The sequence below is a fragment of the Miniopterus natalensis genome, chromosome 9 (genome assembly GCF_054644295.1).
Source record: "Miniopterus natalensis isolate mMinNat1 chromosome 9, mMinNat1.hap1, whole genome shotgun sequence".
NCBI lineage: Eukaryota > Metazoa > Chordata > Mammalia > Chiroptera > Miniopteridae > Miniopterus > Miniopterus natalensis.
The window spans coordinates 21,474,778-21,488,636 of NC_142089.1; the positions used below are offsets into that span (position 1 = coordinate 21,474,778).

At 49.0% G+C, this 13,859-nt stretch overlaps 2 protein-coding genes across 2 annotated transcripts; one reads left to right on the forward strand and one right to left on the reverse strand.

Annotated features, from left to right (window-relative positions):
* SNIP1 (Smad nuclear interacting protein 1) lies at positions 1 to 5,362 on the reverse strand. Its single transcript, XM_016218551.2, has 4 exons — positions 5,114 to 5,362; positions 3,405 to 3,504; positions 1,900 to 2,495; positions 1 to 584 (listed from the first exon to the last, which is right to left on the reverse strand). The coding sequence occupies exons 1-4, from the start codon at positions 5,332 to 5,334 to the stop codon at positions 320 to 322; spliced, it is 1,182 nt and encodes a 393-aa protein (XP_016074037.2). The 5' UTR covers positions 5,335 to 5,362; the 3' UTR covers positions 1 to 319.
* A 910-nt stretch (positions 5,363 to 6,272) lies between these two features.
* On the forward strand, positions 6,273 to 13,034 carry DNALI1 (dynein axonemal light intermediate chain 1). Its single transcript, XM_016219362.2, has 6 exons — positions 6,273 to 6,353; positions 6,877 to 7,022; positions 8,765 to 8,934; positions 9,914 to 10,092; positions 10,425 to 10,589; positions 13,002 to 13,034. Exons 1-6 carry the CDS (start codon positions 6,273 to 6,275, stop codon positions 13,032 to 13,034), a joined length of 774 nt encoding a protein of 257 aa, XP_016074848.1.
* Positions 13,035 to 13,859: the final 825 nt, after the last annotated feature.

Genomic DNA, 13,859 nt, shown 5'->3' on the forward strand with positions numbered 1-13,859 from the left:
TTCCCCTTTAGCCAAGGGTTTATAGTTTCCTAGGCCGCAGTTCCAAAAGCACCAACTAAAGCCACAATGCTTCTACAAGAACACGATGTGGTGAGACTGTTCTGAAAACATATGCCCACAGGCAAGTGGCTGATGTGCCACAAAAAAAGTTCAAACAAACATAAGTCAGTTTTCTTACATTATAACATAAGCTGGTCAGCAACCGAGGAAAGACTTAAGGCAATAAGAGGCATTACAAAGAGAGCCACGGTGCTCAAGTCAATCACAAAGCCTCCGCAGAAAGGAAAGGTCTCAAGAGCCTGGGCTGTTTATTAGTTTGCTAGCTGTCAGACACTTCCTCCTCCTCCTCGTCATCCTCATCTTCTTTCCTGTCCACTTCAGAGGTGTCAGAGGACTCATGAAGCAGAACATATTCTCTGCTGCTGAACCCAAATTTAAGTACATCTTTTTCCTTCAGTTCGTAGTATCTCTGTGGCTCAATGCGCTTGTTATTCAAGAACGTCCCATTGCCTGAGCCAAGGTCAATGATGTAGGGTTTCACCCTGCGGCCAACTGTCCCATCAGCACGGGTGTATTCCACAAGCCTAGAAAAGAAAGAGAGAAACCCAAGGGGGGGTGAGGGTAGGCAGACGAGGGTACAGAGGGGGTAAATGGTGATGGAAGGAAACCTGACTTGGGGTGGTGAACACAAAATACAATATACAGATGACGTATCATAGAATTGTACACCTGAAACCTATATAATTTTATTAACCAACGTTACCCCAATAAATTCAATATAAAAGGAAAAGAGAAAACTGTGGGCCAAATCCTATCTCAGATCATCCAGCTTTTTGCTAACACAGCCTAGATGAAGTAAATAACCTGGCTTCAACATAGTTCAAGTTCAAACTCTAAGAAATCAAGGGGAAGACGTAACCTTAAATCTAGAAATTAGAAGCAAGTTAAATAATACTTAGTAAAAAGGTGAGATCTGGTACCCAGTAGATGAGAAATTCATGGTAGATAAAAAGCTTAAAATGCAGGCCCTGACCAGTTAGCTCAGTTGGTTAGAGCGTTGTCCCAATATGTCATGGTTGTGGGTTTGATCCCCAGTCAGGACACATACAAGAATCAACCAATGAAGGTATAAATAAGTGAAACAACAAATTGATGTTTCTCTCTCTCCCCCTTCCTCTCTCTAAAATCAATCAATAAATTTTTTATTTATTTATTTTTTTTATAAAAAGCTGAAAATGCAGAATCCAGGGCCTCTTGCCATAGTTAAGAAAATACATTTTTTGTGTTGTTTACAATTAACATAATGCTTCTTACAACTATATTTCAACTTACTTTATCTCCCATCCTGATGGGAATAAAGCAGATTTGGACTTCAGAATTAAGGGAGCTAAGTTTGAACCAGAGTTCTAATATGGTGATCACTTATTAGGCAAGTCACTTGGCTTTGCTAAACTTTAGTCTTCTCACCTGTCAGATGGAGATATTAGTACCTGTGCTATCAGCCTCACAGGATTGTTATGAGGATGAAACAGTAAGAGATATACTATACAAACTATCAAGATACAGACACAGCCAACACATAAGCCAGGCATTTTCAATTATATTTCCATTTAACCCTCCTAACAGCCCTGTGAGGTAGGCAGAAACTAAGGCCCAGAGAGTGGCTTGTCTCAGGTGAAGCACCTGGCAAATAGCAGTGGCAGGATTCCCAACACCAAGTTCAATGCTCTTATACAAATATAAGTGATTATTCAAAGGGCAGTTAAGATTTATACTCAAGACAAATATCAGATATGAGGGGTATGGATTCTTTTGCATATACATGCACACAAAACTTAGTAATCTTAACTGAGACACGAGCTTCTGCTCACATGAGTTTGTTTCTGAAAATGTACTTACCGATACTGAAAGACCGCATGCTGCTTTGAACAAGAGGGATGATCAATTGGAATGTCTGCAATACGGCGGTGTCGCCCCAGGAGGTAAGCACTTTGTCGATGGATGTACATGATTGGAAGCACCTCATCATTTTTAAAAGGATAGAGACGCCACCGTTTTTTAGGGATACGTGCTTCAGGGGGCTCACTATATTTAATGACTACACCTCGGAAGGTGTTGGTGTCCTCAAGGAGTGCCCCAGAAAGTTCAAAGCTTGGCTTTTCCTTAACAGGCACCTCTTTGTTTTTGTTATTGCCACCAGGTGGAGGAGCCAACTCCTGAGACTCATTACTGCTGGTACTAACTTCATTCTTTTGGCGATGCTCCCGCCGTCGGGCATTATAAAACTCCCGTTCTGTTTCCTGCAAGTTCTGAAGGTCTCGATCACGTCCCTGAGCCTGCCCACTCCCAGGTCTCTCGTTAGAGGTTCTCCTCTGGTGGGAGTGGCCCCTGTGCCTGTCTCGATCACTGTTCCTAGCTCGTCTGTGTTCCTGTCCTGATGCTTCCCGGTGCTGCCGATCCTCCCGTTCTCTCCGGGGCGGATGATCCTCACGTTCCTGAAATTTGAACAGATTCAGTAAATTCAAGGCAGTCCACAATCTACGAAAAAGCTGCACTCAAAAAGTCATTTGTGATTTGGACTTTGGCAAAGCCCATGCCGTTGCCCAATTATAGCTCCAAGAGTGCAAGTCCATGTTCAGAGCCCTAAAAACAAGAGTACCTGTAGGCAGACTTAAAGGGGATCATATACAGAAAAGAGAACTAACAGAGTTAACTAGTCACATACAGAGTAAATGTATAAAGAGAAAGCTAGCTTTCTCTTATGCCAAAAATTATTCAATACTTAGGAATACATTTAAGAAATATGTAAGATCTGCCCTGGCCAGTGTGGCTCAGTTGGTTGGAGCATCATCCCAGGCACAGGAAGATCATGGTTCAATTCCCAGTCAGGGTACATACCTGGGCTGTGGATTCAGTCCCAGGTAGGGACCTATAGGAGGCAACCAATCGATGTTTCTCTGTCTCTCCCCCCTTTCTCTCTCTAAAATCAATAAAAATAAAAATAAAAAGAAATATGTAAGATCTGAAGTGACAAAATTATAGAAATGGAGAACAGATTAGCAGTTGCCAGAATTGAGAGTAAAAGTGGGAGGGAAGTAGGTGTGACTATAAAAGGATAGCATGAGGATCCTTGTGGTGATGAAAATGTTTTATAGCTTGAATGTATAGATGTCACCATTGGGAGAAACAGGGTAAAGAGTATATGCCTGTCTTATTTTTACAACTGCATGTGAATCAACAGTTACCTCAAAACAAAAAGATTCATTTAACAAAACAAGCAGGAAAAAACACCCAGTGAATTCTGAGAAAAGCCCGGTGCAGGTGAGCACACATACAACACTCGAGCTATGATGGTAACAGGCTCTAGATTTAGACCCAGCATCAAAACATCTCCATCCACACACCTGCTTCACCCTGACTGTCGGATGGTGAGGACTTCGGCTTCTGTTACTCCGAGGAGACTTGCTTCTTTTCCCTGAGGACTTTTTCTTTTTGGCTGGGGACCTGTTAAAAGAATGGAACACAGAGGATTTTACCTCCATTTCCCTCCCCCCATATAAATTTCCTTCACATATCAGGGTTACCTACCACACAGACACCAGGTCTGTGAAGGCCTCTACTTTTCACACTACAGGAATCAGGAGCTTCACCTTCCTAGCCTAATGTCTCCCAGGAGTTCCAGATCCACAGACCTAACTGCCTACCAAACCTTCCCTCACTTAGGTAACATGGCTCTTGATTCCCAACCCCTCAAAACCTCTCCTCTCTGTCTTTGCCATCCTCAGTAAGTGGCACCACCATACACCCTGCTCCCCAAGCCAAAAATCTAGAAGTCATCCTTGATTCTTTTTTCCTCACCAACAGCTCTCCACACCCCTCCCCACAATCACATTCAGTTCATCCCCAAGTACTCTAGCTCCGTCTCCTCCCTCTCCCACCTCATTCCAACCACTCTCCTTGATCACTACACTGGATTTTTTTTCTGTTTCTAAAACAATCACAACTGCTTGGCCAGGTAGTCAGTTGGTTAGAGCGTCATCCAGATACACCAAGGTTTCGGCTTCTGTCCCCAGTCAGGGCACACACAATGATCAACTAATGAATGCATAAATGAGTGGGACAACAAAGCGATGTTTCTCTCTCTCTCTCCCCCTCTCTAAAACCAATCAATGAAAAAATCACAATTAATTCCACTACAGGTTCTTTGCCCATGTTGTTTCCCCTGCCTGGATCCTTACAAGGCTGAATTAGTCTTACCCTTCAGGTCTCAGCTCCAACGGCACCTTTTCAGAGTGGTCTTCTCCCACTTCCCTCAATCTCTAACCTACCCCTAATACTTGTTACTAACTGAAACTATTTTCTTTATTTACTAGTTATTTTGTCTCAGGGTTAGAGGACATCAATTTGAGAGGGTAATGACCACCTATCTTTTTTTGTTTGTTTGTTTGAGAGAAAGAGGAAGGGAGGGGGGAGGACGGATAGGAGAGAGAGAGAAACGTGATTTGCTGTTCCACTTACCTATGCATTCATTGGTTGATTCTTGTATGTGCTCTAACCCCGGAACCAACGGCAACCTCGGTGTATGGGGAGAGGACGCTCTAACTGAGCTGCCCGGCCAGGACCGCTGACCATCTATCTAGTTCACCCTTTCGGCCCCAGTACCTAGGGCAGTCTTTAGCACCAGGTATTCCGTAAAACCATATTGAATAAAGAAATGAACAAGTCTAGCAAGAGACTAACTTTCCCCCATGAATTCTACCAGATAGATCCCCTAGGCCCTCGACGTGGAAGCCTTTTGGGGCAGGTATTTGGAAAGACGCCGCCCATACTCCACTTGCAGGCAGGTGGGGAAAACTTTTTATTTCAACCTAAAATGATCATTGCTATCCCGCTGGGCCTTACTCTGCGAAGTGCTGGGCACACAGCGGTGACAGGGTGGGCTCCTGCCCATTAGGCCCTCAACGCCCAGCTGCAACGCCACTGACAGGTAAACAGTAACACAAGCGCCGCCGGGTCACTTCCACCGCCTTAGAATTAAGTCCAAGCCGCTGCGCTCAGTATCAGGGTGTGTTTCTAACGCCAGCCCTGTCCACTCCGGCCGCTTCCCACTCACCGGCTACGTCTTTGGGCTCGGTTCCCGCGGTGACCGGGGCGGCCAGGCTCGCCGGCTGGGGGGGACGCGCTACCGCCCGAGTCCGGGCGGCGGTGAGCGGGGGGCGCGGCCTCCGGGCTGAGGCGCTCTTGTTTCACCACCACCGCCGCCGTTGCCACGATGTCCTCGTCCCGGTGCCTTCGCCGGCTCCCCCGCCCGCGCTCGCTCTTCACCTCCTTCATGCTGAGATAGCCGCGGAGCTACGGAAAAACTCGTCCGTTGCGCTCCTTTGGCAGAAAGGAAGTGACGTGTAGACCCCTGGACTTCCGCTTCTGGGGTGCATGCTCTCCCAGAATCCCTCGCGGTGCAGAAGCTAAACACGTGACCACTCTGTTGTGGGCGGGGCCGTAGTGACGCGACTCCGGAGGCGGGAGTTTTAAGTTTCAAAAACCAACTTCTGGGAAAAAGCTACGCGCAGGGCTGTTGCCGCGTCGTTAGTAATTCCTAAACACCGAGACAACCTAAATGCCCAGCAGTAGAAAATTATTTAGCCAACAGATGATTGTTATATTGTCATTTGCAATGCTATCTACAAACTCTATTATGACAAAGAAAAAACACCCCCCAAAACCCAGACGTTAAACGAAAGAAGCAGGATACAAAATTGTGCGCAAACGGTGCTTACATTTACGTTTGGAAATACGAAGGAAAGAAGGAAGGAAATGCAATCATAGATGGTATATCGTGGTCAAATCATTTGTACTTCCCCTTTATTCTTTAACTGTTATGTTGTCGTTTCTCCACTTAATTAAAAACAAATGCTTTTTAAAACGCGGGAACTCCAGATGCCTTCCTGACTCCCACTTTGCAGATGACAAAATCAGGGGTCAGAGAAGGTGATCTGCCACCTCACTCAAATTGCGAGCTAGGCGCGGCGCAGGACTCGAGCCCCTGGTTTCCGTGCTTCCAAGAGCACAGGAGCGACCGGGCGAGCAGGAATCCCGACGAGTTCAGCGCCGAGGAACTTTTCCTGAAGGCTGAGCCGAGAGAAACGTGGCGCTGCTGGCCCCGCCCAACTCCAAAGCCCCGCCCAGGCCGGGAGGCGTGGAGAGGGGTTTCCATGGTGACGGTAAACAAGGCGCCGCCAGTAGGGGCCACTGCTGGGCTGCTCGCGGTCGCCATGATTCCCCCAGCGGACTCTCTGCTCAAGTACGACACCCCGGTGCTGGTGAGCCGGAACACGGAGAAACGGAGCCCCAAAGTAAGGACGGGGCTCGGGGCGGGGGCCCCGGAAGCTCCGATGGGGAAAGGCAGATGCCCCGCGTTGAGAATCCAGAGTCCCGAAGGGATGGAGGCTGAAGCCACTGGGAGTAAAGGGAACTGGGATGGGGAAAGGAGGGTGGGGGAGCGGCACCGGAAGCCCAGATGCGGGGCGACTCCCGAGGGTAGGTTTAGGATGGGGAAGGAAGTCACAGGGGGATGAACGGGGCTCGCTGTTTTTCATGGAAGCCGCGTCCAAGAATAGACCTGGCGGTGAAAGCAGAGGCCTGAGCACCCGGGGCAGAAACATCGGTTCAAGGAGATGCAAGCATGGGATTGGGGTGGGACCGGAGACTCTGCATGGCCTCCTTTAGCTCTGAGAACATAGCTGGTGCTGAGAGGACAGATGGGGAAAGTGAACTGGGAGTAGGAGAAGGGTGTGTGGAAGACATGGAACAAGGGCCAGAACGTGTAGGGCTTAGTGTCTGAATCCCCTCCTGCCCTAATTTGTCCCTTCTTCCCAGGCTCGGCCATTGAAAGTCAGCCCCCAGCAACCTGGACCCTCGGGTCCAATCCCACAGCCACCCAAGACCAAGCTCTCCTCAACTTCCTGTGTCCCGGATCCTACAAAGCAGGCAGAAGAAATCTTGAATGCCATCCTGCCCCCAAGGTAAAAAAAGGAAAAGAAAAAAGTGGGAGTAGTGGCTCGGAGAAGGCCCAGATTTTGCACCCTAGAACTTGGGAATGTGGAAAGAGGCATGATGTCTCTGTTCCTGGCTGAGATTTCCTCCCAGTGCCTCAGAGCTCCTAGAGCCTACAGGTGACTTGATCCTGGGAAGGTGGGTCTACCTTGGTCTCTATCTGCCCTCATTTCCACAGTGCTCATGGCTTTAAATACCATCTAGATGCTGATGGCTCCCAAAAGTATATTTCCAGCCCTGTCCTCTCCCCTAAACTCCAACCCATCTATTCCACTACTTCCTCATTACCGTCATGAAGATGTTAATAGACATCTCATACTCATCATGTCCAAACTAACTCCCAGTTTCTTCCTTCCCCCAACCTGCTCATCCCCAGTCTTCTCTTTCTCCTAGGGGCTCAGGCCACCTCTCATCCCTTTTGGTCTTTCACATCACAGATTCTGTCCTTTATCAATTTCTTTTGGCTCCACCTTCAAATTATATCCCAAACCTTACCGCTTTTCACCAGCTCTGCTTCCACCGTCTTGTTTCTAGTCACTGTTTGTCACCTGTACCACTGCAGTGGCCTCCCATCTGAAAACCTGGCTTCCACTCTTTGCCCTACAATCTGTCCTCCACACAGCCCCTAAATCATAAATCAGATCATGCCAGGCTTCTGCCAAAAACACATCTTACTCAGACTAAAATCTGAAGTCCTGTGAGTGATGTGGAAGTTCTGGCATGATCTGGCCCCAATATACCCACAATCTTATCTTCTGTTATTGTCTGTCTTGTTCGCTGTGCTAGTGCCACAGAGGCCTCTGCTTGCTGTTTCTGAAACACTTCGCTCTTCCGCCTCCATATCTTGACAACTGCTGCTCTGACTGCCAGGAGACTCTTCCCCTGATATCCACCTGGTTCCCTTCCTTCCTTCACTCAGGTCTTGTCCAAATGCCATTTCCTCAAGGAGGTCTTCCTTCCTTGAGAATCCTTATGAAAGAGCACCTTCTCTCTTCACGATCCCCTTACCCTCCTTCTTTGTTCTCCAGCCACGTTTATCACCATCTGACATCCCTTTTCGACTATTTTTATGTAATAAGTTGACAGCACATTTTTTAAGGCTATGATGAAAGGAGAGACTGCAATCGCTTCTGAGATGGAAGTTAAAGAAAAGGCAGGGGATGATTTTTCTGTAGATTCCCTCCCACCCATCCATGGAAGTCCTCTCTCCCATGGAGGTTCTTCCCTTAGGCCCCCTCCTTGTGATTCCAGAACCTGGCCATGCCTCTGACACAAGGTTTGCTATGAGGGGTTACATCCCTTCAAAAACTCCCCTATGCCCCCAGTACACACATCCGCTTCTTTCTGACTGGGACAATGTTTATGGTGCCCTGTGTCTCCCACCCTACAAGTCAGTGGGCAGTTCCCACTGGGTCTTCTGTTCAGATAAAGCAACAACCATAAATTTGTCCTCAACACATTGGGAGGGTAAGATCTGGAACATGGGTGATGATTTCACAGAGGGCTGTAGGAGAGTGGAGGTTGCCCAGCCCCAAGGCACCTTGTGGGTTTGACTTTGGAGCTGCATACTCCCCAAGGAGGAGGGAGGGATGGAGGATTCTGGTGGGTTGGTGATGGAGCCACCCCTCACTCAAAGGGCTATCTCTGCTCATGTCCTGAGGACCCTCTCTGGTAATGGGTTTTGCTCAACCTGGTTGTGTCTGTGCCACAGGGAGTGGGTGGAAGACACCCAGCTATGGATCCAGCAAGTGTCCAGCACCCCCAGCACCAGGATGGATGTGGTGCACCTCCAGGAGCAGCTGGACCTGAAGCTGCAGCAGCGGCAGGCCAGGGAGACAGGCATCTGCCCTGTCCGCCGGGAGCTCTACTCGCAGTGTTTTGGTGAGTGGCCTGGGGGCTGGGGGGAGGGTGCACTACACTCTACTGCCTTTCTCCCTTCCCCTTCAGCACAGCCCCAAGCTCTGAGTATCCCTGAGCTGAAGCCCACCCCATCCTGGAGTCATCTGTGTCCCCCTACCTGTCTCACCCAGGATTTGCTACATGCACCCGCTTCCCCCTCCCTGCCCCGCCTCTCCCACCAATACCCCCACTTGCCGGTCAACTTGACAACCTGCTTCCTCAGTTGATGTTTGGAATAAATGAGAACTTACATTTTAAATCTTTGTTTTTTCAAAGATTCCTATAATAAGCATGTGTTAATTTTTTAATCAGAAAAATTAATGTTCTATATTTATACCCATCCATCAACGTACGTCCCTTGGTCCAGAATACATTTCAGGGTAATTTGTTAACTGACAGACACAGGAATTTAAGCTCTCCCTCCTCAAGTGCTGGTGTGAATGGCTGTCCTCCAGCCCAGTGTCACTGACCCATGTGGACTTGGACATGTACTCCCTGCAGTCTGAGTGTGATTAAGGTTTGCCCTCCAGGGCAGCCTTTATGGAGATGAGTGGGCAAGCTCTAGACTACGCTGTTTCCAGCCCCAAACCAGTCCAGCCACAGAGGCACATCGGATTTCCCAGCGGCTTTAAAGCAGCCACCATCTTCAAATTGAAAAGCCAGATTTCTTGGAATAGTACCCAGTTCTTGGCTGAGGATGGAAGAGAGGGGCCTCATGCTGCAGATGAACCCAGGGCACTTGTCTCCCTCTGCCCTGGGCTTGCCGATTCCCACGTGCCAAATTCAGAGCGGTAGCTGCACGGCAAGGCTCCTGGGACCACTGAAGACCCTCCCAGAGACCTGTCTCCTAGTGAGGACACACCTTAGCATCCTTCCCAGTAGGATGGATGGTGTGCAGTAGACACGGTGTATTTCCCCTCCCTCCTGCCTTCTCTGACCCACTGTGTGTGTGTATTGGAAGATGAGCTGATTCGAGAAGTCACCATCAACTGTGCGGAGAGGGGGCTGCTGCTGCTGCGAGTCCGGGACGAGATCCGCATGACCATCGCCGCCTACCAGACCCTGTATGAGAGCAGCGTGGCGTTTGGCATGAGGAAGGCGCTGCAGTCTGAACAGGGGAAGTCAGACATGGAGAGGAAAGTGAGTGGGGTTTGCACGAGCCTTTGGCCTCTCTGACTCCTCTGTCTCAGGGTGACATGGTTGTCATTCTGGCACTAAATTCTGGCCTCCTGGGGTGCTCCTCATCACCTCAGTGAGGACCCTTGGTTCAGAGGGTAAGGGCCAGCCTGGTCATGACAGGCTTGTCTCCTCTTGGACGTGCCATGTCAGGCACTGACCTTCCACTGGGTGGCAGTACAGACCCTCGCAATGTCTTGGGTTGGACTGCTGTGTTCCAGGTCCCCTCCACCGGGGCGCTGAGCCACCCCATCCGCTTGGCACCATCCCAGGATGACTGGGGGTTCTGTCCTTAGATTGCAGAATTAGAAGCAGAAAAGAAGGACTTGGAGAGGCAAGTGAACGAGCAGAAGGCTAAGTGTGAGGCCACGGAGAAGCGGGAGACTGAGCGGAGACAGGTGGAGGAGAAGAAGCACAACGAGGAGATTCAGTTCCTGAAGCGCACGAATCAGCAGCTGAAGGTGCGTGCGGCCCGGGAGAGGTGCTCGCCCACCTGCCCGCCGGCCGGAGGCCGCGCACTCCCTTCCTTCCTGCAGATGACTTTAAATACTTGTCCGCATGTGCTGCCCAGGTGTAAAAGCAGCTGCCTTGTGTGTGTGGAGGGGGAGAGGCTCAGGGGGAGATGAGGGTTCATTACCCAGCTTCTCCATCCATCTGGTTCTGGAGGGGGCTCTGTTCTCAACTCTGAATCCCTGTGACCCCTCTGCCTAGCTCTCCAGTGGAGATTTTTTCCCCCTTGGAAAAAGTTGCCCACCCATGGCAGCTGGAAATTTAAGCCTTCCTAGAGTGGGCTGGCGCCCTTCATCGGGCTTTCACAGGGGTGCTTCCCACCTGCGGTCAGTCCCCCGCACCCAGGCCCTGCACTGGGGGAGGGCAAGGAAGGCCCTTTGAGAGGGAAGAACCACTTCAAATCAGGAACCTTCCGCAGGTGTGTGGTCAGAGAAACTGGGCTGTAGGTGTTTTTCTTCAAAGCCCTCCTGCGGGTGCGTATTTTTATCCAGCTGAACTGGAGGGAAGGGGAGGAGGGGGAGCTGGTGAAGAAAAGGGCTGAGCAGGGGGCCAGGCCTCAAATTCAAGGCTATCTGGTCCAAAGATTCTCAAAGGTTGGGTTCCAGCCCTGGCAGGTGCGGCTCAGTTGGTTGGAGCATTGTCCCCTACACCAAAAAGTTTTGGGTTCAATCCCTGGTTGGGGCACGTACAGGAAAGCAACTGATAGATGTTTCTCTCTCACATCAATGTTTCTTGCTCTCTTCCCCCTCTCTAAAATCAATAAGTATGTCCCCTGGTAAGGATTTTTTTTTTAAAAAAAAAAGGTTGGGTTCCAGACCAGCATCATCCTCATCACCTGGCAATCATTAGGAATAGATGACTAGGCCCACCCCAGACCTACTGAATCAGAAACTCTGGGGCTGGGGTCCAACAATCTAACAAGGCCTCCAGCTGATTCTGATGCTTGCTCAAGTTCAAGAACCACTGTTCTAGATATATGGCCCATTGACGTTTAGTGGCTGTCTCCCATGGCCCTGGCCAGAAGGAGCCCCTGAATTTTTCTCCCTCTTCACCCTAGTTTCATGGAAAGCTTACATTCTTGTGACTGGCAGGCTCGTTGGCACTACGGACCCAAGAGAGAGGCACTTGCGATAAAGGGCTTGTATTAATGGCTAGTGCAGGATGACATAGATCTTGTTGCTGAGCTCAACAAAAACAAAAACAAAAAAAGCTAGAAACACTCACCGCCAGATGTGCATGTTTACTTAGCAGCCTCTGAAGCTGCCTCTCTTATCTGCCTTACTCCTTTATCCTAAGCCCAAGCTCCTTACTCCTACAGTACTGGCGGCGAGAGCAAAGCAGAATACCTTGGCATCTTTCTAACATTTACAAGCAACCTTGTAATCCCCAGGGTGAAGGGCTCTTTAGAAGTGAGTTATTTTTATTGGCTCAAAACTGCACTGCAAATAAAGCAGTGTTTGCAGTCCCCAGGACAGACCTACTTAAAGATTTGTCCGCACACCACAAGTGTAAATTGTTTCTGGCTGCCAGAGGAGCAGAGCAAGTAACTCCCAAGTGTCTTCAGCTTTACATACAAGACGGACAGCTCCCTGCTCACTGGTAGCAATTTTCTCTAATTAGGTGTCAAGTTGTCTCAGTTGCTAAAAATTTGCAGTCTCCCAAACCTCTTGTCCCAGCACAGAGCTCCCAGGATCCCCAAGTTTAACTTAACAGACATATTTAGGCCCAAAATCTGAGCCATGAAAACCACTATTTCAACAACTTTGATTCAATTTCCTTTTCAGTGCTTTATATAATGCACTGAGCCATTATTGTATGGAAACCAGGACAGCTCTGGTTTCTCCTAATGTAGCAAGACTGTATGCCAAGCTAGAAACCAGCTAATCTAGAAAATATGGAGTTGGGAATGAAAGGGGGGGGGGGATGCTTGGAGTGGCAGCACTGGGATTATCCTTCCCAGAGACTTTTATCACCTCTCAGCTATTCGTGTTAGGCTGCAAGTTTCAAATATTAATGGAGTTTGTTTTTGTTTTTCAGGCCCAACTGGAAGGCATTATTGCACCAAAGAAGTGATCATTTCCATATGGGTCTCACAAGCACCACTACCCCATCGCAAGCCCTTTGTAATAAAAAGCTAGTTTCCTGAATGAACAAGCCATCCCCTCCCCTGATCACCACCTACGTATGTCAGAAGTCACACCATTGCCCCAGTGTCATGATGCACCTAAGTCTGGCAGCCAGGCTCCTGGTTGGCAATGGAAGGTGGTGCAGCCCAGATAGTCTGAGTATATGGCCAGCCTTGGGATTTGCCAACTCAAACAGTCAGACTTAGAGTCCACCCCTTTCTGCTGTGTCCCTCTCAGGTGAAGCAACTGCTCTCTCATCACTTATACTAGCCGACTGAAGCCATTTCTGGTCCACAGTTCACCTTGGGCCTTAACTTGGACTCCTCTGGCATCAGTTTTCCCCTTACTTGATCTATTTCCATCATCCCGGCTCCAACACAGCCCTAGGAACTCAACTGGACCCCTTCCCCACTAGTTTCAGGCTGCCTAGGTGAGGAGGCAAGGGCAGAGTCACACCCATGGCTTTTCAGTAAATGTTTCTGGGAAAGAACTACAAGTCAGTGTCCACCGTGAGCTGCTTGCACCTCAGGCTCCTCCCCCAACACCAATTTGTTCAAACCCTGGCCCTACAGCCCTCTAACTAGCTATGTTTAATTAACAATGGGAGAGGTCCCAAACCTTATAAGCAGTTCTATTAATAACCAGGCTATGGTCTGCAGGCAACTGCATTTTACTATTCCTCTTAAGTTAAATTCAAAGTTTGGAGGCTGGGGACTCTTCTGGTTTCATAGACCCAGATTACATGAGCAACAAAAATCTTTAATTCAGGGCAGACCAGGCAGTTTAGGGCAGCAAGCTGAGCACCCTTACTGACATCCCCTCAGTTGGAATGTTTTCCAAGTGCTCAATATTCCCCTGAAGAGGTATGCACTCTGTAGTGGAGCCTTGACCTGCCACCCGCCCGATCAGGGCTTCCGGGCTCACTGAGCTGCAGTCTGACAAGAGCTACATCTCACAAAGTCAAACGTGCTGGTTCACACCACTCAAATTTGAAGTCACAGCTTCCGCCCTTGTCCAGGGTCCTGAGGATTCTAAGACACTCTACGACCTGTCTGCTCTTGTTTTCATGGGGAATGCTGGTCACTGAGATATACT

Excerpts from the sequence above, each read along its gene's own strand:
- SNIP1 (XM_016218551.2), bottom strand. The coding sequence starts at position 5,334 with ATGAAGGAGGTGAAGAGCGAGCGCGGGCGGGGGAGCCGGCGAAGGCAC. Across the intron at positions 3,505-5,113 it reads CGAGCCCAAAGACGTAGCCG|GTCCCCAGCCAAAAAGAAAA; the intron begins GTGAGTGGGAAG and ends TTCTTTTAACAG. Across the intron at positions 585-1,899 it reads CATGCGGTCTTTCAGTATCG|GCTTGTGGAATACACCCGTG; the intron begins GTAAGTACATTT and ends TTTCTTTTCTAG.
- DNALI1 (XM_016219362.2), top strand. The coding sequence starts at position 6,273 with ATGATTCCCCCAGCGGACTCTCTGCTCAAGTACGACACCCCGGTGCTG. Across the intron at positions 6,354-6,876 it reads CGGAGAAACGGAGCCCCAAA|GCTCGGCCATTGAAAGTCAG; the intron begins GTAAGGACGGGG and ends CCTTCTTCCCAG. Across the intron at positions 10,590-13,001 it reads GCACGAATCAGCAGCTGAAG|GTGAAGCAACTGCTCTCTCA; the intron begins GTGCGTGCGGCC and ends TGTCCCTCTCAG.